The sequence below is a fragment of the Opisthocomus hoazin genome, chromosome 3 (assembly GCF_030867145.1).
Source record: "Opisthocomus hoazin isolate bOpiHoa1 chromosome 3, bOpiHoa1.hap1, whole genome shotgun sequence".
In the NCBI taxonomy this organism is placed as follows: Eukaryota; Metazoa; Chordata; class Aves; order Opisthocomiformes; family Opisthocomidae; genus Opisthocomus; species Opisthocomus hoazin.
In genome coordinates, this window is record NC_134416.1 from 67,622,075 (window position 1) to 67,646,630 (window position 24,556).

The 24,556-nt window shown below is 38.7% G+C and overlaps 1 protein-coding gene across 5 annotated transcripts in view; it reads right to left on the minus strand.

Annotated features, from left to right (window-relative positions):
- Positions 1-304: 304 nt before the first annotated feature.
- FBXO15 (F-box protein 15) overlaps positions 305-24,556 on the minus strand; it is a 28,598-nt gene continuing 4,346 nt past the window's right edge. For 3 of the 5 annotated variants that reach the window (XM_075416563.1, XM_075416559.1, XM_075416560.1), the window contains exons 3-10: positions 23,366-23,470; positions 18,964-19,206; positions 18,486-18,695; positions 16,505-16,634; positions 14,138-14,220; positions 12,317-12,462; positions 6,634-6,758; positions 305-1,981 (exon numbers count right to left, since the gene is read on the minus strand). In XM_075416563.1, coding sequence (XP_075272678.1) covers positions 1,712-1,981; positions 6,634-6,758; positions 12,317-12,462; positions 14,138-14,220; positions 16,505-16,634; positions 18,486-18,695; positions 18,964-19,206; positions 23,366-23,470 — 1,312 coding nt within the window. In that variant the 3' untranslated portion in view covers positions 305-1,711. The remainder of the gene's footprint in view (positions 1,982-6,633; positions 6,759-12,316; positions 12,463-14,137; positions 14,221-16,504; positions 16,635-18,485; positions 18,696-18,963; positions 19,207-23,365; positions 23,471-24,556) is intronic. The other 2 variants (XM_075416562.1, XM_075416561.1) reach the window with 2 other exon arrangements.

Here is a 24,556-nt window from a genome sequence, read left to right on the forward strand (position 1 = left end):
AACTCTTACCATTTTATGGCTGCTGAGCGCCCGTTGACTTTGGCAGCTTCACAGCATGTCAGAGAACATACTTGCACGTCTCAAAGGATCAATGCAGCCAGAATAATTCTACATCTTCATTTACAGGCTTATCAGTGAGGCCAACGACTGAGAGGACTTTGGGGCAGAGGTACCATTTCCTTGCTAAAGCTGGTGCCTCAAAGTCTAACTTCAGGCAAAAGAAAATCTTGACTGACCACTTGTCTGTGCAGCATGAATTTCAGCATCTGTTCATTCACATTCACAGTCATCACACCCAGTTCACTTGTTAATACATTTATGTTACTTTAATGGATCCCAGTCACCATCAGCAGTGAATAAGCAAGGAAACAGAATGCAGCTGATCATGCTTGTTCCACCGGCTAACCACCAAACAGAAACGATTCTGTGCATTAGGCAAGGTTATACAAGTCAAACTAACACTGAATCAGCCTTAACTTTATTATCTTTGAAAGTTACATCAAGAAACCACCCTATCGCTGTAGTACAGATCCTCCACTGTCTCTGTAGTATAGAGCACAAGTGCTTACACATAAACATTGCTTGCATGAACCAATTAATGTACTTAAATGAATTAAAAAAGAGAGAAATTATTTTTAAGGAAATCACTACCATAATGAATTCGCAGAAGTCAACAACACAGTTGTGCATTTTTCTTAACAGAGTACTGTGAAACTACATAAATTTGCTGTGGTTTGTAGCATGTTATGTAATGACACTGGCATCCCAACAGCATGTCGTTTTGGGTTTTTTTTTATACAGAGAGTAGAAGATTTGGTCCTAAAGTTACTTCAAGGTACCTGAAAGATCAGGCACATACATTCAATTTTTATATAAATACTTATTGTCAGACAAATGGTATCAGATATGCATTGTTTCCAAAACAACTGCAGGTTATGTACATTGAGTAAGAGCAGACATCAGCTCAGCTGTGCTGATAATTGGGACTCTTATTCACAGGCCAATACATAAGGCAAGTATCTATGCTCAAATCAGACAGAAGGTTAGAATACGGTAAAACAGAACAAACACGAATTTAAACAAATTTCATAATAGATATTACATGTGATTTTCTTAACAAATGCCTTAACTGCCATATTGTTCAGAACTGTGACTTCCTGTCCACTTTTTAAATCCTCTACTAGAAGACATATATGAAGTATTTTCTGAAAAAAAGTATTTCTGCATTTAACAAAACTTGTCAAAACCTGTTATTTACCAACAACACCCTAATGAATCTGAAGGGAACAGTACACACGCTGGTTTACTACTAGGCATAAAAGTCAATGTTCTCAAAAACAGTGCCGCTTACATAAGGCAAGGCATCTTCACAGCATGGCTCTCACAAGCAGCAATTCATTAACCACAGTAACAAGTATCTATAAAGAAAAATATTCCTAAAAGCAGTTTCAATATACCCAGTACCAGAAACAGACTAACCATGCATCATTCAACAGAGAAGAAAAACATCCACTTCTACCAACATGTGTCTCCAATCCCTCCAATGGCAATTGAAAAAAAAAAAAAAAAGTAATTCAACTTATTACGGAAAAACATGCAGGAAGGGTCTTACTCATTGGTATCAATTTTAAGCATCAAAAGTTTAGCGTGTTTTTTGTTGGGTTTTGTTTTGTTTTGTTTTAAAAGCAAGGAGATTAGTGACCCAAATTAGTCAGTAATTTGTTCCATACCAGTTATTTACCTTTTTGGTGCTTATATAAAGCACCAAATTAACTATAAAATACTCCTTAGTTTCTTCCAACCATACCAACTCAACAGAGACTTTACCCTCTGAATCTGCATAGTCTATGGTATAGATATGACCCATGTAGTCAAAAAGGCTGGATCCCTTGGAAGACTGTTCCATGTAGACTGGGGCACTGAAACACCAGAAGGGCTTTCCAGTTTCATCCAAGAGAGTAACATCCATCATGTAGCAGTCCTACAAACACAAACACAGGAGATTATTTCCCTATGCCATGGCACTGCAAGCAGATCTGTCCCTGATTTTAGGAGAAATATCAACGGTTAGAGAGTAAATTTTGGTATGAAGACTAAAAACTCAAAATATAATTGATAGGGCTCCACTGACTACAGCAAAGCAACAAATACTTATTTAGAGATTTCTTAAGGAAATTGAAATTGCATCCTACAGACATCAAAAACTATGCTACAAAAGGCAGCACTGTCAACCTAAATCAGGCATTATTTCTTGAATGTTTTTTAAGATTTTAACATCTGTGTTTCTCAATTATTAGTTTACTATTCAAATAATGATAGTCCTTTCAATAAGAGAAAAAAAAAACTAAGCTTAAACTCGAGTGCTAAACATGCAGCAACGTTTGCAAAGATACTCAAAGGGACCACCCCCAAGGCAGTGTACACACACAACAATTACCCTTATAAGCAAACTATAAAGTAAAGACATACAGCACTTTCTGAATGACTGCAAGCTTCAGTTCCCAAAAAGGTAATATTAATATATCTTTCTACCCTCCAGATAATTTTTTCTTTTAAAAATTATTGAAAATATTTCTTTACAACACTACACAATTACACCACTTTATAATGCTAAAGTCAGGATGTCAGTTCTTCAGCACTTGCAAACTGATGGTTTCACAGGCACCTTAAAAGCACATGGGTTGTGTGTCATTGTTAGGATCAGCTGTTACCTATTCTCATGAGTTCTGAATCACTAAATGAATCAGATCATTTCAATAATGCTGTACATATGCACTACTTCCAGGAGTGTCATACGCTCCAAAGCATAAACAAACCAACATCACAAATTCCATGCCAAAAAAATAATTTGGAATGCTTTCTTTCACTGTACCACATAGTTGTGCTTCCATTGCTTTAACATTTCTTTCACTATTACTGTACTTCAATCAAGCAGTACAGAGCAGATGGCACATACGTAAGAGGTAATGTGATACACAAAGTTTTCCTAAGTTTGTTACTGTAGACTCTGCTGAAAAAAAAAAATCAAACCAAATCTCATGATCATTTAACAATCTACGAGCTATAAATTTGCTTGAAACAAGAAAGAACTACTATTTTCTGGACTGACATCTTGCATATCAAAGACCAATTATGAGAAGTAAAGCAGGGTGGCCTTGAGTGTTGGAGGGTTTTCTCTTCCCTTGTATTTCCAACTATCTGTACTTCAACAATTAATATTTTACTAAAAATATCCAGAAGCAATGAAAAAAGATATTCTTTTTCCCCTTAAAGTATTGGACAAATAAATAAATACATTCAAAGTAGTGGCATGTTCTGCTGCTGTGGCTGATTTTATTTGGTCTTCACGTTTTAAGCATTTTAGAGATTTATGTTAAAAGTCAAACTGAATTCCACCCCCAGCTATGTGTTGACATGTGCAATCTCTCATCACAAAATGAGGGGTTTAAAAAAAAAATATTGGTATTATTTATTTTTTCCTAGTAACAAATATTCAGTATAACTTATGCTGTAAGCACATAGGACAGAGCTAAAGACTACAGCCATAGCTCTCTGTTTCCTCTGACAGTTAATTTCCCAGACTTTTATGAGCTACTCATCATTATTTGCACGGAAGAAAAAATTTCTGCCAAGCAGCTGTAAATCTCATAGAATCACAGAATGGTTTGGGTTAGAGGGGACCTTTAAAGATCATCTAGTCCAACCCCCTGCCATGGGCAGGGACATCTTCCACAAGATCAGGTTGCTCAGAGCCTCGTCCAACCTGGCCTTGAATGCTGCCAGGGAAGTGGCAGCCACAGCTTCTCTGGGCAAGCTGTGCCAGTGCCTCACCATCCTCACCCTAAAAAAAAAAAATTCTTCCTAATGTCCGATTTAAATCTACCCTCTTTCACTTTAAAACTGTTGTCACTTTTCCTGTCACTACAGGCGCTGGTAAAAAGTCTCCCCTGGTCTTTCTCATAAGCTTCCTTCATATATTGAAAGGTCTCTACACAGCCTTAATTTTCTGATATCTGCCCAACACAGCAGCAAGATATCCTACCTCCTATCATATGCTTTACAAGCAAATGAAGCATATTCTGTAATTACGTGGTAAGATCCCACTAACTTTAAGCACGCAAATACTTCTAAAAAATTTAATGGGATACACAATAAAAATAAAATAAACTAATTCAAGTCTAAAATTTTTCCAGAAGTCTCAAAACCGCACCTGTCCTGCATTATGGTTCTCAATGAACATTCACAGAATCACAGAATGGTAGGAGTTGGAAGGGAACTCTGGAGATCATGTAGTCCAAGGCCCGACAAAGCACCATCACCTACAGCACGCTGCACAGGACCTCATCCAGGTGGGTTTTGAATACCTCCAGAGAAGGAGACTCCACCACCTCCCTGGGCAGCCTGTTCCAGGGCTCCGTCACCCTCAGAGGGAAGAAGTTCTTCCTCATGTTCAGACGGAGCTTCCTACGCTTCAGTTTGTGACTGTTGCCCATTGTCCTGTCGCTGGGCAGCACTGAAAAGAGTTTGACCTCATCCTCCTGACACCCACCCTTCAGATATTTATAAATATTTATTAGGTCCCCTCACAGCCTTCCCTTCTTCAGGCTGAACAAGCCCAGCTCCCTCAGCCTCTCCTCGTAGGAGAGATGCTCCAGTCCCCTCACCATCCTCGTAGCCCTCCGCCGGACTCTCTCCAGTAGCTCATCTTTCTTGAAGTGGGGAGCCCAGAACTGGACAGAGTACTCCAGATGAGGCCTCACTAGGGCAGAGTAGAGGGGAAGGAGAACCTCCCTTGACCTGCTGGCCACACCCTTCTTGATGCACTCCAGGATGCCACTGGCCTTCTTGGCAACAAGGGCACACTGCTGGCTCATGGTCAACTTGTCATTCACCAGGACACCCAGGTCCCTCTCTGCTGGGCTGCTCTCCAGCAGGTCCACCCCAAGCCTGTACTGGTGCATGGGGTTGTTCCTCCCCAGGTGCAGGACCCTGCACTTGCTCTTGTGAACTGCATCAGGTTCCTCTCTGCCCAGCTCTCCAGCCTGTCCAGGTTTTGCTGAATGGCAGCACAGTCTGCTGGTGTATCTACCACTCCTCCCAGTTTGGTGTCATCAGCAAACTTGCTGAGGGTACATTCTAACTCTTCATCCAGGCCATTGATGAAGAAGTTGAACAAGACTGGGCCCAGTACTGACCCTTGGGGGACACCACTAGTTACCAGCCTCCAACTAGACTCAGCGCCGCTGATGACAACCCTCTGAGCTCTGCCATTCAGCCAGTTCTCAATCCACCTCACTGACCACTCATCCAGCCCACACTTCCTGAGCTTCTCTATGAGGATGTTATAGAAGACAGTGTCAAAAGCCTTGCTGAATATTCATGGCAATTAAAGAAAGATGGCAAACAATTGCCTTAAAACTGTTTTCTTGAACTCCTAATTGTGAACATATTTTTATTAGCACACACAGGGGATTCTTTTGAACACAAACATCTAGCTCAAAAAAGTTTAGTGCAAACTGAGAAAAAATATAAGTGAACAAACTTGTCACTATGCAAACAAGGAACCTGAAGAAAAAAAAACTGCCGTGAGCAGTTAGAGAGGGAGGACTGAATGGAAACTGTAATCCAAGCTCAACTGAAGTTGATGTTCCTAACAGATACTAGTAGATTACTAAGTTTTAAGATAAATTTTACATTCCTCATTGCACAGGAAAGCTGGCTGACACCATAAACTATAAACAAGTAAACATCTATATGCAAAATACTAGGCTAAGAGTATTCCATTCCACACTTATGCAGGATTAGCAGAAATGACATGTTTATTAATTTCTACTTTTTTTCAAAGTACGTGCCAAAATTGAAATCGTGTTGAACCAGATCTTTTTTCAATAGTGCTTAAGTTACATTTACTAGAATTTTTAGTACTTCTGACATATTCCTGCAGCTGAAGTATATTTTAAAATATGTGCCTTCACCACTATTGCAAAATCTACAGAACTACTCCCAAAAATTTCTTTAATAATTCTTTTAGGAATTTTATACAAGAGAACAGTTAGAATTCCTTTAAAATACAAGCAGTTAATCCAGCTGACCCATGACCTAGGTGCTGACTGCAGGAATGCAGACTGTAGTTTCTGCTTGTGTCCATCAGCATTTTAACACTCTCCAACAGTTTCTAACTTTCATTGCACATACATGCTACAAAAGAACTGCAAAGTATTTCCCCGGGGGTTCAAGACTTATTGCCTAAAAAAAAAAAAAAAAAAAACAAACCAAAAAAAACCAACCAAGCCAACACACACTCCCCCCCCCAAAGCACATCTGCAGCACATTTTTTTGTCCAGCATTTCCAAGCAGTGCTGCTGAGTCACAGCATCTTTACTGAATGGAAAGCACTGGAGTCATTACACATGCATAGTGGGTCTATCAGGCAATCTAGACTGTAAGACAGAAAGGATAAAATTTCCCCCCCCTCAAAATTCACATAATTTTTGCAATATTTGAACTGAGTTTTTTCTAGTTAGACACCTTTCACATATATAAACATTCTTATAAAATCAGCATATTCAGGATGCATAAACATAATTCTGTTTTGAGATAAACATTTCCAGAAACAAAATATTTCTGACTGACCTTTACATTGCCTTTAAACACACCTGTTTCCCAGGATAAGCCAAGCGTCCCAATAAGAGGCAAGTGCTTTGTATTATCCTTCAAGCTTACAACTGAGAGCCTCAAATATCCATTTGCAATGTCACCTGAAAATATTAAGGATATTTAACATTATACTAGTACAAATCAAACTAAGCCCAAGTACACTGTAAATGTTCTCTCTGCTTCTCTCCATGTTTTTAGTTTCCCCCCCACTCCCCAATAAGGAATCCTGACATATACAAAGGGCTAGGTATCAAGCACATTATAGAGAATTTAAGTCATAGTTCAGGGCTTTGATTCTGTGACCCACAGTAGAAGCAACAGCTAAAAAAAAAGATTTGGTATATTTGAGTATAAAAATCTTAATGCCACCTAAAGGATGGCAAGGATGGCACCTAAATGCCTACACAAGGATGCAAGGAGTAAATTCCATGTTCAGTATTTCAATTTCATGCCACAAGAGCCTCCATCACTGCCCACTTCCCAAAAGTAAAGCTCAACACATAACACATGAAATAAATAATGAGATACCACCACCATTTTTTTTTTTTAATCTCTCTGCTTTATCTGGTAATTTAAATAACCCTGTACAACAGGGTATAAGGACAGCTATCAGTCCTCCCGGGAAAGGATATTGCATCATTTAAACTGACAAGCAGCATGCCTTGATTTAAGTTTTTTAATTATGCATTTTTTCATTTTTTTTAAATAGCTTTTCAAAGGCTCACTTTCATTTTTTGACAGAATTATTAATAATTTATTTGTGATTTTTAACACACACATAACCATATTTCTTTGGTATGTCTTCGTCTCCCCTCAGAAGAGATCAACTTTTTTCAATTTTCTTTTTTCCCTGGCTACCAGAGGAGGAAAGTTAACCAGCGAGTCCAACAGTTTAATTATAATTTGGAGTACAACATAAAAAAAAAAAAAAAATCTCTGACTACAGAAAAAAAAAATGCATCACATTGTGACACAAGCAAAATTCATAGTAGGAAACCTCTTAAACAAATTTCCTTGAACAAGAGATACTCTCTTAAAAGAATGAAAATGGAAGCACTAGAGACCTCAAAGAGAAAAACAAAAAAGGAACAGAATTAAGTATCTAGCACTTGCAGGAGGCAGATAGCAAGGGAGAGAAGGAATTCCCAGGAAAATACTGCTTGTCAGGATCCAGTGGATTGCAAGATGATAACTGAAGTGGCTTGTAGAGGTTTAAGACGCAAGTGGCAAAAGTGAAAAAAGAGAAGTACTTTGCCTGTGGTTCTCCTTCAATCAAGCCCAAGCAGCAGCATGAGGCTGAAGACAGAAGTAGCAACATCAGAAAGGCTGGCTTTGAGTTAAAAAGCTAAAGCCTGTGTGAAGGAGCAGCAAAAGCCTTTGCCTGGTGGCTGGTGAAGGCAGGCAGCTGGAGGCAAAGTGACAGAGAAAGAGAGACCACAGTTTACGGCAGGAGGCAGAAACTTCTCTGAATTGGTACTGTGGGGCCAAGCAACTCCCAAGAGATGCTTGGCCACAAACCAAGGCTGGAAAGACATCACTCGCAAGCAGGGAGTCCAAAGAACACTTACTGTGTGGAGGAAGCAGCCCAAGACATTACAGAGGAGAGAAGCAGCAGGTTTTTCAGTACAGACACTGTCTGGAATAGGAGCATGAATACAGTGAAACCAACATGGCTATGCCTAGGAAATATTTTGTATGCCTGAAGGAAAACAGATCACTTCACACAGCGATACCCACTGTTCTTGCAGTGAAGTCCCAGAAAACTCAAGAGAGGAAAACGTAAGCAGAATTCACTTTCAGGATCCAGCTCAAAGTGCAAAAAAGGCTATTAAGTTGATACCTACAGAAACAGCTCAGTTCCAAACCTTGGTAAATCACATCCAATTACAAGATCTCATTCAAGATAAAAATATTTTAGATAGTCAAGCTTTACTGAGTGAACACCGAAAGCCTGCATTTAAAGTTTAGCTTTCATAAGGAGACTTTAAACAACACCAATCAACAAGCATTTATTCCAAAGGACTATTCAGTTATCTGCAATTCAGATTTGAATGGAAGCAGCTATTCCTCTCACTCATTCAAAACACAGGAAAATTTTAATGGACTAAAAACACATTGAAAAAGCATACTGCTAATAAACCAATGAAGCACAGGACATCACTACCACTGCATGGCATTAATAACATGAACTGCTGCCCTGCTAGATGAGTCACCTAGCTAAGGTGCAAGTTATAAATCCCCTATTGCAGTTACTTCTTGACTTTAAGCCAGAATGGATATAGGTGACAGGTCAGGAATCTGAAGGCTAATTATTAATGGTTTAGTTAATCCTGTCTTCTTTTTTTTTAATATAAAAGCTCCATTGCAGTCCTCATATCCATAAAAAATAAAAAGTATGCCTGGAAACTAGCAAGATGCTGAAGTGCTAAGTACTGAAAACTGCCCTTCCTCACCCTAGTCAGATGGGAAAAGGAAATCAGAGGGCAGAGCAAGCCATGTTAAACATACCAAGGGAAATGCAGAGGAAGTCAACTGGACAGGGCTTTCTTCAGCCTCATCTAGAATTTGTTTCATTGTCCCCTTATAGTATCTACGATCCAGAGTTTATGCAAGACACATATGGCAGCAAAGCAGCCCTTTAATCAGTATAGGTTACAGGGAACAATAATTTCCAAATAAAGAGAATACCAGTAAGAGAACATACATCATGTAGACATACCTCCAGGGAAAGCAATTAATAGGCCAGTAGTTCAAAGGCACTTATTTTAGCTAAAAGCCAAGCGAGTTTGTTTTGCTAACCAAGCCTTTGCTGGAAGTTGTAATTTGATTGTTATTTTCACAGGGAAAGCTGTGCTCAACACTAATTCTGGTGGCAACAACTAGTCTTACCATGCCGAAATGGTCATTTAAACTTGCAAAGCAATCTTCAAGGTCAAGCAAAAACATTTCAAATACATGATGTGATATTTTACAAACAAATCTTCAAAGCTCTCTAAACACACAAAAAATACCCCATTACATTTTGCCAGCACAACACATCAACTTACATCAACAAGGAGTAACACTGAACAGGCAAAACTTAAGACTACCATATGGCTACAAATTTATGTTTAAAAAGTTGAAAATCTAGCTAAATACAAGAACATTCATTAGAAAGCTAGATGTAGTATTCCTGGCTTTATGAGTCTGTCACAGTTTGTTGAACACAAGAAAAGTTTTCTAATACTTTCAATTCAATTTGGAAGTATTAGCATATTCACCCTACAGTTTCTGTCAAGAATATATTACCAATTCTGTTTAAATGGAAGGAAGCACAAAATGCTAAAAATCAGCCAAAACAGAGTGGCAAAACAGCTAGTTACTGCAGTGCAAGTATTAATAACAGAAAAAAAAAACCAAAATCTGAAGCCACATATACTCCACTTGGTTCAATGAAGTGTGATGTAACTTTTTAAATTTAATGTTAAGAATTTTGCAGAAAGAATTGAAAATAGAGCAGCAAAATGAAGCACAACATTAATGAACACTAACAAAAAACAGACAAAAATAAAACTAAATGTAAACAAATAAATCAGTTATTCTGCAGAATAACAAATGGGCACTCCCTGGTAACGTAGGAATGTCTGCAGCTTCTTAATGGAAACAAATAGATAAGTAAGCCCCCAGTATAACAGCTGACAACTGATCTGTGGCTCAAGTTGTGGAAACTGCCATTGGCATGTCACATCCATAATTTAAAATGAATCTGGACTGGGCAGAGAATTCTAAGAAATAGCAAGACTTCTATGTCAGAAATCTCCATGCTTCAGAGCCCTCACAGAGAATGGGAGAAAGTGTGTCATTAGAATGGAGCCTAAAAACAAAATGCAAACCATGAAATACAGCCAGCTTGGACAAACCTACACTGTTGGCCACATTCAGGAACACCATGTTTACCAGAAAGAGCAAAGCAAACAACAAATTACTGTGAAGATACGTGACAACAGACAGCCATAAGCTGCCTCACTCTATCACTTCTGAACACAAATTATGGAGGAAATCAAGCATTTTCCAAAAGGAATTACTGTGCAAGTACATGGAAGGGACTAGATGACAAATGAGCTCATTGCCTGCAGAACCATGGCTTCAGCTGGCTGATTTCCTGTGAGAGCAGAATCTAGCGGCTGTCACACAGCTAAAGGACACAAAACCGAAACAGTTCAGAAAACAGCCATGGTCATAAAACAGATTCTCTAACTTTCAAAGTGAGATGGCATCACAACTGTAGCTCCTAGACATTTGCTACAATCTGCATAAATATCAGCTTAATCTTTAACAGAAGTAGTTTCCAAGCAGCCAAAATGCAATAGCAACAAAGAGAAGCATAGCACATAATGCTCTCTCTTGTACAGCTGTATTGCTAGGAGCACAAAATTATCATTTTAGAAAACAAAACATGACATTCACCTCAAAAAAAAACCAAAACTCAAAGCTCTGGTCAATTTACAGAAGAATTATTTTTTCAAGGACTCCTGTATTGAACAACAACTCAGGAGAGATTACTGTTGCTACATGGGATAGAATTTCACTGAAGTTTTACTCTTGTAAGCACTCCTCTGTTTCCAGCTTGGAGCTTTTCGGGAATCTGAAAACGTGTATATTTCAAACTTAAAGGACTACAACTAGACATTACGCACAAGCCTGCAGTCTAAATGACAGTTCCACGAGTCATCAAATCCAAATTAAAAAAAAAGTCACAGGGAAATTTTTTCTAACACTTCGAAAACACTGAAGTCTGATAACAGTGCCTTCTCCTCTCTTCATCAAAACCACTATTTTCTGAAATCAACAGGAGGCTCATTAGTACTTATCAGAAAAAAAGTGGGAAGCAGTAACTAATTTACAGTGTTTAATTTTAAGGTTAATATTTTAATCTGTCTCTGCTGACAGAAAGACAGGTGTGTAGCTGTACGCAGGGTTGTGCTGAAGCTAAGGCAAAAGAGAGATCATCCATATATTTTGCAAAACCCTAGCAGAACTATTAAGTTGAGCTGAACATGAACCACAAGGATAGCTAAGTCTCATTAAAAGAAATGTTAAGAACTTTAGAAAAGCAGTTCAGTTAAAAACAATCACTTAAATTGTTCATCACACAATGAAAGGATGTCAGAATAAGCAACCTTAAGCTGACCTAAATAAAAGTGATATATATTAAACTTCACAATATCTTCTACAAATATTTTTAAATATTTAATCTGTCAATGCACCTAAAGTATACTTGAGAAAAATTCTACAGAAATAGGTCTCCAAAATGTATAAGTACAAACTCACGCTCCCTTACAGTATACAAGTGGAAGGAACATCAATCTGAACCAAAAGCTGCACCACTGCATTAACAACTCAGCACTGAACCAAATGAAACCATCCTGATAGCCTGCAGAATCTCGGGCCTGACACTGTGCCAATATAATAGCAGGCAGACTTTATATACAGCAATCTTAAAACACCACAGAACAAACCATGCAGATATAAAGAAATCACCCAACGAACAAAAACATAGTTTTCTCTTTAAAAATCCATTTCAGTTGCTCCCCTTAAAAGAGACATATTGAATTTAAGAGGCAAAACCTACCAGCAAGGACCATTTTAAAAACAGACATTACTGTTCTGTCAACTCTACCTTTTCTGCAGAAGAGGCTCTTGAATGTTCCACACAGGTAGGTGCAGCTTCTGCCGTGCATATCAAGATGTAGATTGTAGTCATGCAGTCCATATTCTGGGTCAACATCATCAAATATAGGTTTATTAGGTGGCAGGACATACTGACTTTAAAAAAAACAATAATAATAGAATTAAGCAAGGGGGAATGACTTAATAGAAAGCAAAATAGTAAATAGCCCTACTCTGAGACTATCGTCTTAGAAGAGGTTATAAGAGGGGGAAAAATTACTAGAAGACAAAATTTTTCTTCTTTATTAATGTTTTTGAAAAATCACAGTATCACAGAGTATCTCAAGTGGAAGGGAAACACAAGGATCATCAAGTCTAACTCCCTGCCTCTCACAGGACTACCTAAAACTAAACCATACGACTAAGAGCATCATGCAGACACTCCCTGAACTCTAACAGGCTTGGTGCTGTGACCACTTCCCCGGGGAGACTGTTCCAGCGACCAACCAACCTCTCAGTGAAGAACCTTTTCCTAATGTCCAGTCTGAACTTCCCCTGACAGCTACATTCCAATCACATCAAACATCTCTAGTACATCATACTTCTTTTAAGCTGCCTCATACAGTGTCTAATACTTCTGATCAGCTGTCCAGTTTTAAAAGGCACATCTATTAAACTCTAAAATATGGACTTGTTTACACAAAAAATACATCTGCGTAGCTACAAATCTAAAAGCCAACTAGCTACAGAATTCTCTGGAATAGCAGTTATTGAATAATTCTGTCTGTGCCTAACCTAAAAGAGAAACTACTGCACACACACGACCAGAAGATCCCAACTCCCAGAGGCAACTGAGCAGCTCCTACATAAGATCCTACATGGTAGCAAAGCAGATGGTGGTGTTAACTTCTGTGTGAAAAGAGCCTTAGTAAGTTATAGCAGCCACATGAGATCACCAGTAGATTCAACAGTATCTGATCAGGAAGCTGAGGGGGTGGGCTGGGGGGGGAAACAAATCCCCAAAATTATCCTCTAAAGCTAAAAAACTCTACATTTTTAAACAGTTAACAGTGTATAAACAGATACTATATTATACACTGCAACATACACACATACACAAATACTTCACAGGAAATCCAGCTAGTTTTTCAATGGGACTGGAAGATAAATGCAGGCACCTTACCAGTTTATTAGATTTTTTTCTCTTAAAGATTATTTTTCTACTTCCTAAAATGTCTTCTGCTTTTCTAGGTCTTTCAGACAGGAAGAGGAAATAAAAAGACTGCTTGCAAAAAGGAAGAAAGTATGGGCAATACTCAATTCTCAGTACGGTGAGTACTAGTACACTTGTATGACTAAATTCTCTTCTTAATAGCATAACAATGGCAATATTTTAGTATGAAAATACTTCTACAGCTTTGTACATAGTTACCATAACTGAATAAATCTAAATAAACAACATCAACACTGTTGTCCTCCACTTCTTTCCTGTGTTTTAAGTACATGGACCAGACAAGTCCATCAGAGACCCAGTGAGTCAGGAACCATGTAGTTATGTGTACTTCTCCTCCTTTGCATTCATCGTATGGAACCACCAAGTAGTAGCGGATGTCAAACAGGTCTATCAGCGGCTTGTAATTATAAAGCAGGAAGCCTTCAATGACAAATATATGGATATCTTTGGAGGCTGGCTCTTTGTTTATATTAAACAAGAATAGTTAATTACTGCCTAAATATAAACCTCTTACCAGCAGCCAATTTTAACTGAAAAACTCAAAGCTTTATTCAAAATGTTATCTTTAATACCCACAATGGAGAAACCACAACTTACACAGTAGCAGAACCCAAAGTGCTTCTCTCAAGAAGTTGATGATAATGAAGACTCGCCATAACAAAAGCAATTTCATTTTTCTCCTGAAAAGTTAATTGAAGTAGATGTAGTTTCATCTGGAATTTTTTTTTTCACAAGGTCTTCCTGAGCATTAAAATTCATAGATAAATGCTTCTGCTTATTAGTCTGTCAGTTACTGTAATAATGTTAATAATGGCTTGCTTTAACACTTGGACTCCTATAACCACTACTGTCTTTTCACAAGACTACAGAGTATATGTAAAAGATCACAGCATTTCTGTATTATGGGAAAAGGGAGGGAAACTAGCTATGCCAGGGCAAAAGTTATCAGTAGCAATCCATGAATTGTACCTCTCTAGCTTCTACTTACCACTTTAAACCAGATACCTAAAGAGTCAAACAGGCCTTACTCCCAGCTACCAAACACCTAAGCATCAAGCTTATTTTCATATGTAAGGAACTATTTGCAAAGAGGGCTAACATCAGTGAGGAGTACAGAGCTATTCAAAGGAAATATTGAATTTCAAAGTAAAACCCTAGATGTCTTCACCAGATTACGTACTCCTGGGAAAACGGTAAGACATACCTTCTATAGGCCTCTATAGCTCAAAGAAAACTTCAGAGCTCAATGTAAGAACAAATCAGAGCCGAAGGTATCCATTTACTTCAAGAACACAGAATACTAGGATTTTAGGTCTTTTTTTTTAAAAAAAAAAAAAAGAATGCATTTTTAAGTCCTACATTTGCAAACACGTAAGTCAACAGCAAAAGTATTCACTGCCATTGGTCTGTTACTGTCCTGAAAAGTGGCTACTCCTGTACTTCTGTTGTGCAAAATTACAGCTACAAAAGATATGACAGAGATTTATCAATCACATACAGTCTCTCAGTCTTTATCCAAATACCAGAAGGCCCACATAACCTATCCTTGGTTGTCAAAACTACTATCATCAACAATTTCTGTTATGCCGCTAAGCTACATGTAAAAAACAAGATATGTGGCATTTACGATTATTACACCCATCTACAGTTAACTGCCTAATGTTACTCTGCCCACACAGAGAATCAGAATGGCTGTTTGGAAAAGTAAGCAGGAAAAATATACTAGAGTGAGGCAATCGATGCTTAACAACTTTGCGGAACTTAGTTATGACTGACCCATTCCCAGGTGCTGAAAGAGTTCTCTTTCCAAGCATGGGAAAGGGTAACACACTAGCAAGACCACAGGGACACCAATCTACCCAACTTCTGAAGATTAACTAAAGAAACGGTTGTTCACTTATCGGAGCTTTGCATAGACTGAGACAACCCGTAACAGACTCACGCAGGTCAGCCAGTCTCAAGTTTTATCGGAAATGGACACCTTTAAGTAAGGGCGAAACAAATATTCCTACTGTGGTTTTAAAGAAATCCTCTGGTGATTGTGCACATTTGAGGTAGCAAGAGTTTCCAGCTGGAAATGAGAGACAGCTTAGAGCAACTCTTCACAGGCTCCCTGAGGGAAGTTCCTTGCCAGTGCTGAACAATGTAAGTCTACGTCATGAACATGGCTGGCAGAGGAAGAGAAGACTGCCACCGCTGAATTCTGTCCAAGAGCAGAACACCTGAGACAGGCTTCTGTAGCACCTAACCGTATGCAACTTCAGACAGACCCCAGGACCCAGCACATTCAGTGCAAAGATGCAGACTCCCTTCGAGTAGAAGTCTACTACAGATACTCTGCACTGCTCTCTAAAGACGTGCATCTCTACACACAGCCTACAGAGACTAACCCCGTAACTTAGACACTTAATACTTCAAATTAAATACCCCCAAAAAAGACACAATTAACAGCATTCCTACTGCTGGAGCAGGATATGACTACCTGGTGATGCAGATTAAAGGAAACAACTAGCAAAGTAACCTTGTGGGAATTCATCACATTGAGTGACGAGGAGAGAGCAAGAAACAACTGTCTCCTCAAACCCTGCTATTTAAAATGTCTACAGGATATCAAACTTTGGCAAATGAAGACTGCAAAATAAATACAATCAAACATAGAAATAAGATCAGTATGGTATCTAATATACTATGATATATAACTGTTCTTTTAATTAAGAGGTGGATTTTTTTAAAAGTATACGTACTCCCGCGACAGGTCTTTACAATAAATCATCAACCAGCTGTCCCTGCCTGCATTTTCACATTGTTAGTTTAGACAAGATCCTTCAAAATCTAAAGAAAAAAAGGAAGATGAAAAAAGCCCAACACCAAAACCCAAAAAAACTTCCAAAATCCCAAACTACATGACAAAAGAATCTGCTTCTCCAAGTCATAACAAAGTATTGAAACAAAAAGTTATCTTACCTTCCAAAGTCCTATTAAGAGTCCTGGATTCAGACTGAAGAGCTGGACAAGCTTATCAGCACCAACTGCTGCACTACTTTCAGTCAGGTTAGCAAGATGGTATTCAGCAATTAAGGAACGTCGACGAGGTCTTTGAAAAGAACATACAGAATGTGGCAACAAGACTATGTCTCCTTCTTTACGTAAAAGTTCAGCTTCATTTCATTTTTAACTCTGAAGTCTGACCAATAGCACATGATGAAAATGGTTTTGAAAGCATTCAGCATGCACAGCCACAAACTTCACTTCTGAATAACTACAGCATACTAGCAGGATCTCAACACCTAACAGGAAAAGAAACACAAGGACCATAGGATGGCCTAATGTACTGAAGAAGAAAAAATTATATGCTTGCCCAATACTTCAAAATAGCTACAGAAATACTTTATAATTTTTAATACTATGTTGGTACTAGATGGAATCGCTGAACATTTGCCAGTATGAAGCAAGCTACTAAGAAGATAAAAATCTTCCTCCACAGAATCAAAATTCCAAGGAAAGGATCAAAATGTACACACAATAAATTAAAAGCTTTCCTTTTTTAGAAAATTATTTCTAGATTTGTCTGTAATTAAAGCGATTTAGCTCCATAACAGCCTGTAACTAAAGTTCATACTCCACAGGCGTTCTTATTGGCTAACGAAGCATGAAAAAAGAGCAGAAAGTGGAGTCTGCGCTACCTATTCAGAATGGAGAAATAACTCTTTCTAAAACCCTTCACAAACAGGCTCTTATTATGTGAAAAACTGCTCCCACATTTCCCAACAGTATCACAGTAATATCACCTACCACTACACACTGCTAGCAAGACAGCAACCCACAGGATCTTTGTCACATTACCTTGAACTATAAGACTAGGGGCAGGAATAGGACATCAACCCTCTGCATCTCTAAGGCAATCAGGCTGGTATAAATACAGAGACGTTCACAAAGTCCCTGCACTGGCTCCTTATAGTCTTAACATTCCGAGTAACATTCTGATATTTGTGAAATTATTGCCTTCATGCATATTCGCAAGTTCTAACAACTTACAATTCTGTGAAATAAATAGTACTAACTGCCTGCAAGTTTTCTTTTACTATTTTCTACATACGACTCATCATCTTAGTAAAATAACTACATTTCCCACACAATTAGACTGCCAGACTTCTTTAGCTGACTTTACACAAACGGCTTCTGCTGATTTTTTCTAGGCAAATACTTTGCTTCTACTTGAGAAACATGTTTTTGTAGGTGAACAACCATTCTCTCTTTTCAGAGCTTTCTGCTAGCAGTTTTGTGTAAGCAGCATGTAGCTGATACTGCATGTACTAAAACAACACGTAAGACACAGGCACGCGGAAAACTCCTTGACAGTAACCAAATGCACACACACCTCAAATACACACTTTTAATTTAAAACACCTTTTCTCAGAATATAGGGCCAGAAAAATACTGCACACAGTTAAAATTACAAAACAACAGCTATCCCACAATAGTGCTGTGGACTACATGTTTTTTATATGCATGTACTTACATTGTACTCACAGCCAAACACCAAGTTAGTAACACAGATTACCTGATCGTAGCCACATAAACATTTGATGAATTGTTCTGATCTAAATGTCTCACATTAAATTCTCCTAGATTTACATGTTTGTTTCATGCTCATTTGTATCTATACCTTAAACCCAGCTTTCCAAGGCAGGACCCACAGGTCTGTATCTTTCATGTCAGTAACTAGATTAACTTATGAATGCTATATCTTGCTGGATTACATCGATTTCTTACTTAAAAGCTCTACCAATGAAGAGAAGGAAATAGGCTTTGGAAATATACTACAGAGAGACTTTCTAAGAAAGAATTCACTTGTTAAGTCAAACCAAGGTCAGACAGCTTCTAAAGACATATTATCAACCAGTTACACCAAAAACCTATCAAAAAATGCTATGTTAAAACTCACCCATTCTTGCTGGGAGCTCTGCTTTGGTCAGGAAGCAATGGCACAACTCCAAAGAGTTTTAGGGTTGACAGGATGTCTAAGCATGGCCAATTTGTACTAGACCAAAGTACAGTAACAGATGTGTCCTTAAATGATAGGTCTGCCTTCTCCACTACATGTTCCTTTCCACTTTTGTCCTTCAGAACAATCATCCAGCTCAAGCCAGTGGCTCTGTTATTTAGGAATTAAGAGGGGAGAGGGGTGTTTTAAAAAAAGAGATTCTCAATGTGACAAAACTTCAACCACGCTTCCAACAGAATTTTTAAACTTCTACTAACTGCTACACATGTTTCTCAGGCTAGGTCATTTATAGGCTATCATTGTATCTTCCCATTATGATACGCATTTTATAGCTCTATTTCCATATGCCCCCAGCATTTCCAAAGCCATTAGCACATCACTCTCGAGTAAACATCTTCTGTGACAAGGTATTGCTTACTTCATAGCTTCTTTGTTTTTACATGGAAGACCTGTGTAAGGATCTACAGGTTTAACAAGTCGCATTACTCTACTTTTGACAGTAGCTATTTGTTTGAAGATGTATTCTTTCTTCCAGTACCCAGGCTTTCTATCATGTAGAGCAGTACAGCCCAAGGAAACAGCTTCTTTTTGTTTAGACTTCATTGTCCAAATTGTCCTTTTTGGTTGAAAACAACTGGAATAGATTTTCAGCCAGATTCCACTGAAAGTAAAAATAAAGATGAAAATCACATAAATTATGAGAATAACTAGTTAATTATTCTTATATGCATGCCTCAGCTGCCACTGAACACAATGCTAGGAGAAAAATATAAAGTCCTAGATTATCAGCAAAACGGGTTTGAGCTAAATCTGAGTTTACAGAAGATCAGAAAATGCAAAGGCACAGTTGTACACTCTTCACCATTTTGACCTTCCAACACCTCGTATGAGGTCAGTTTCCCTGGTGCAAACATGAAGGCTCAGGAACCAAAAGATGCTAGATGTCAGCATTTCTCATGGGCTTACTAGGTCATCTCAAAATATCTGAACACATTTCTTGTTCTGGATTATACATGCTAAATGAGATCTACTTACGACTTTCTGGTCTACCACAGAGAAAAAAGGGAAAAAAAAAAAAAAAAAGACAAATGTTACAGAAAATGTTTGACTAGTGCTCGAGCAAGTAGGATCATCAGATATTGGGAACTTCCCATTGCTTTATACCTCTCAATAGCACACTAGGGTACGTGGTTTTTAAAAAGCCTTCCTTCACCTTATGCTGCTACTTCCTTCACAGACACTTATCGAAGCAGATTTTTTCAAAAAACAACAAAACAGTACATATCTGAGAGGAAACAAAGAAAAGGTAAGTCTTGTCTGTCTTCCTGAAAATACAGGATCCAGGATGAAGCTCAGAGACAGCAGAGCCATACTCAGTGACTTAAGTGAAAACTGGTAAAGGTTAAGCAGTTATTTTTTAAAATTCCACCCTAAGACAATGATGCATTCTCCACACACAGCATCAGTTAGCGGAAGAAGTGTTTTATTACCTCTTACTCAACAAAGACAATCTGGACCCCTCAAGTTTCTCATACAGATCCAGTTGAAAGTGGGGTGGAGAACGACAACTAGAATCCCACATTTGGTGGCGGTGCCACTGTCATGTCAATCCTTTCTGCACTCTCTTTTGAAAAGCTCAGAGATGTCTTTTTGAATAGAACAAAGAAGGATGCAACAGGAATGATGGGTTCACCTCTCTCCTATTAGGAAAAACATGTGCTCATATATATGTGAATGACATCAATATTCAGGGAATATTGAGTACAAGAAGTTGCAAGAATTCAAACAACAATCTGTGAATAAAGGTTTCCAGTAAGTTTGCTAATTTTAAAGTGCTAGCCACACAGTCTACATAACTGCACTAAAGAAAATGAATAGCAGAGAAAACAAATTCTTAGAAGAAATTCTCTACCATTTATCAGCAAGATTACTTTTACCAGTCCTCACTCATCCCCAGGCAAACTTACACTAACATGCTTTGCAATGCATTTTTCCCCTCCTCCAAGCATTCAAGGACTGAAACCATTCCACACTGCCTCCTGCCCCCAAAAACCACTCTCACTTCATCAGCTGCTGAGAATAAGTCCCCCTATACTGAGAGCCAAGCTGTTTGTTACTGATGCAAACATGCTCAGGAATTTTGCAAAAAAAATCCAGCCTGCTGCTCTGCAGATATATGTACAGTCTCCCACTGCCATTTTTGTGAGTCAAAGCTGTTTAAAATGCACAGGCCCATAAGCTTCTATGACTGGTAATGGGAGGTTCACGGTCAACATGAGCTTCTGACTTTGCTTTCACCAAAATCTGGGGGAGTGGCAGACATGGAAGAACACTCCATAGTAAAACAAAGATTTAAGGTACTTCAATTTTGAGACCAGAAAAGACAACACAGTTATCAGATAGCATAAAACATTTCTGATGGAGTAAATTCTTTTTTAACTCCAAAGCAGCTACGAACTGTGGGATGACGAACACAGAGACGAGATGTCCTTGACACACTACCACCAGGGGAAACTGAGCTGTGGATCACCCAACTGGTCTTATTCAGCCTAAAAAGCCCTGTAAGATGTCCTCCTATAACCCTCTGCTGTTAACTGAAAAACCCTTCCCAAGACAGACGTCCTCTCTTTTGTGGGGAGGGATACTCAGCATCTGGCTGCATGATGCTGAAAAGAGAGGTTTTAGTAGTAGACATTTCTTGCATGTTGAAGGCACAGTTTCTGACAAATGGAAGTTGAATGAAGACAGACTTGCCACCAATACCTAACACCCTTCTCCTCACTCTCAATTACATATTGCTTTTTCCTTTCCCAAAACAGCATTGTGCAAGCAGCTGAGAAATCAGTTCTAGAAGCTCAAAAATTCAGTCGGGGCAGGGAGGCAGAGGAGAAAAAAAAATGGTGACTAGGAGTCATAAGTGTTTAAGGAGTTTTCACTGTCCCTTCATCCTCAACTTCTGAAGAAATCAGGGCAGACAAATCAAAAAAGCATCCAAAAGAGAAGCATGAATTTGCCTCTTTCACAGCGGAGTATGTGCCACTTTTGCCTCAAAGCGTTAAGTATAATATTCATCTCAAGGCCTCTTACTGGACATTGTTACATCAAGCCAACTCAACCTCTCATTGCTAACTCAAACGCCAGAATCAGACACGCACCACTGTCAGTCATCACCTGACCAAAATGGCAAAAAGATCCTCCCCTGTGCTCTGGCTTCTCAATTCCTCTTATCCAAGCACTTTCTGCTGGTGATCAAAACCCTCAGGCCTTCAGACTGACCATCTATGTGAGCTTCCCACACTGCATGACAGGAAGGCTGGAATAATACCGTGTGCTGGGGCAAGAAGGGTGCAGAAAGAGGGGTCCAAAACATTTGCTTGTCTTCAATAGTTACAATGAAGACACGAGTGCCAAGGAACTGTTAAAGCACAGACTTTATCTGAAGAGTCCAAAGACGAAGCACTGTATTAGGCAGCACAGATCCATCACAATGAAAGACTGACAATCCTGTTGCATCAAGAACAGCATCCTGCACCTCCAGGACAGCAAAAATATCCTCAAAAAGATACTCTGTCTAAAAAGCAAGATCAGATTTGTCACAGAGATATGCAGGGGCTTCAATTAAAACTTCTGTTAATTCACCAAAATATTCAGGGACTGAAGAAGGTCCATACAAATCCAGTGGGAAGAAGTGACCCGGTCCCACTGAACCAGTCTGTCTCCTAGATAAGGGAAATATCTCCTCCTCAGATCCCATCTGTGCACATACAGTAATCTCTGTTGAGATTAGAAAATGGAAACAGACATTGTTGAGATGGAAACAGATGAATCTGCTTCCCTCGAACAGCCACAATGATTTTATCCTACCTTACTATCCTGAAGTGGAAAATGCACATTAAGATATATAACCTGTGTCAAGTATGCAATTTTTATCTATGTGCACCTCCTGACAGCCTCAAACAAATAAATCTGGCTTATGGCCCTCCCTTTAAATTCATCAGTTCTTAAGGTGTCAATGCCAATGTTAACCAATTCACTGTACAAGTTTTGGCAAGTAAGTGAGAAATGCATGAATATCAGGTGCAGCAACTACCTATATAGGAAGATATTTTCTCATTTAAACAACACTAATGTAGCAGAATTCTAGAAGAAAAAATATACCCAGATGTCGTAATTATCACATACCAACCAAGGTCTCTCTTCTCGATCCTTTCACAAAGTTATCACGATACTGGTAGGACCAATTTGTGACCTCTGCATAAGCAGTTGCTTAGAAAAAAACATGTCAGCACTTACCTTTGCCCCTTTTGTTTCCATTTAGAAGTCACCAAAGTCTGACAGAAAGAGCAACAGATAAAACCCACTAGCGAATCACTTAACTAAATCAAAGCCTCTGCAAAACCTTGATGAAAGAGCTAGGTAAGTAGGGCTTCAAAGTGATGAAAGCTATGACAATTCTACAAAGCTACTGGCTACACACCACTGAGGACTGCCTGAACCAAAAAGCCTGTGCAGGTGCATGTGAATAAAAACAAACGTATGCAAATTTTACAACAAAATAAATGCTAATAGCAACATTTCAAAACACTGTGTTTAGTTTTCGCCTCATAACTCCCATTAAATTTAACAGGGCTTGCACAGCCAGAACTCCATACAACACATTGTACTGTGAGCTATGCAGTATATTTTGAGCAGAGTAATTGCCAGTAGGTACATGCATCAGTGCTCTGGCATCAGTGAAATGGAATTAGAAAGGCACATAACTCAAGTAAACTCAACTGCTGCACGATTAAGATTAGCACTTATCCTTCCCTCCTCCTTACTTGTCATTGGCCAGGTGATAGAAGCGCTTATTCACACAACCAACACACAACAGGGACACAGCATCCAAATAGGAAAGTATATTCACCAGCATTTCTGATGGCATGCTGGAAAACAAGAGAAATACCATTAGACTTGCCTGCAAACTCCAGTAATCACAACGGCAAAGAATTTTAATCCCAAATCAGAGCAAAACAAAGGAGACTGAAACTACTAGCTTGTAAATACACAAATCAAAACTCACCTGAAGAGCTGATTTGCAGAGTTTGGGTTCTGATTTGTCCCTCTGATCTCAAACATTTGCTTAAAACCATTCACCACAACCTATTCAAGCGGCACAGCGTAATTATGTGAAAAGGTATGGGCTTGGATTTTCATTAGTATTAGTTTCATGCCAAACGGGGTTAAGGTTAAGAATCTCATTCAACTTCAGTTTCTTACTCCTTGTACCACGATTTTCACACTTAATCCATAACCACCAGCGTTTTCCAGAACCGCATATACTCACTCTCCTCCTGACTGGTGTCAGGTCTCAGGATGTACCAGGACAGAAATCTCCTAGTCAAACAGTGAGATCATGCTCCACCTCATCAAAAACTTCAAACCACCTCTGCTCAGGGGTCTCATACAGTTTTCATTTATGTCAACAGAAAGATGTGAACTTCAAAGTAAGACCTGCGTTGTATTCTCGAGAACATTAACGTTTCTGTGCACCTGTCAGGCTGCCTGAAATGCAGGTGCCAGCCTAAGTATAATAAGCACAACATAACCTGGACATGAGCCACCGTGATTTCTGTATTAACAGACAGATGCCACATACCATCTGAGTAATATCTGGTAACTGCACAGAGTTTAAAAAAAGATGTATTTTATAGTATAACTTCTTGGAGCAAGATACTATGGTAACATCAAAATCACCACTGAAAATACAAGCTGCTGTGAAAGTCAACACCTCAGCTGTGTCTCTTGTCGATTTACTACTGTGTCATTTACAATACTTGTTGATTTATAGTATTTCATTCCAGAGGCATATAGCTTTCAAGCACAGAGTGATAATAATGCCAGTACTCCAAGTTTTGTTTTAAAACTCAGAGCCTTAGTTGCACTGAGGCAACCGTGCCAAAACGTGCAGTTATTATGTGAAATAACTCTAATCCCAAAGCAGTGAGCACATTTATTCCAGAGAGAATTTA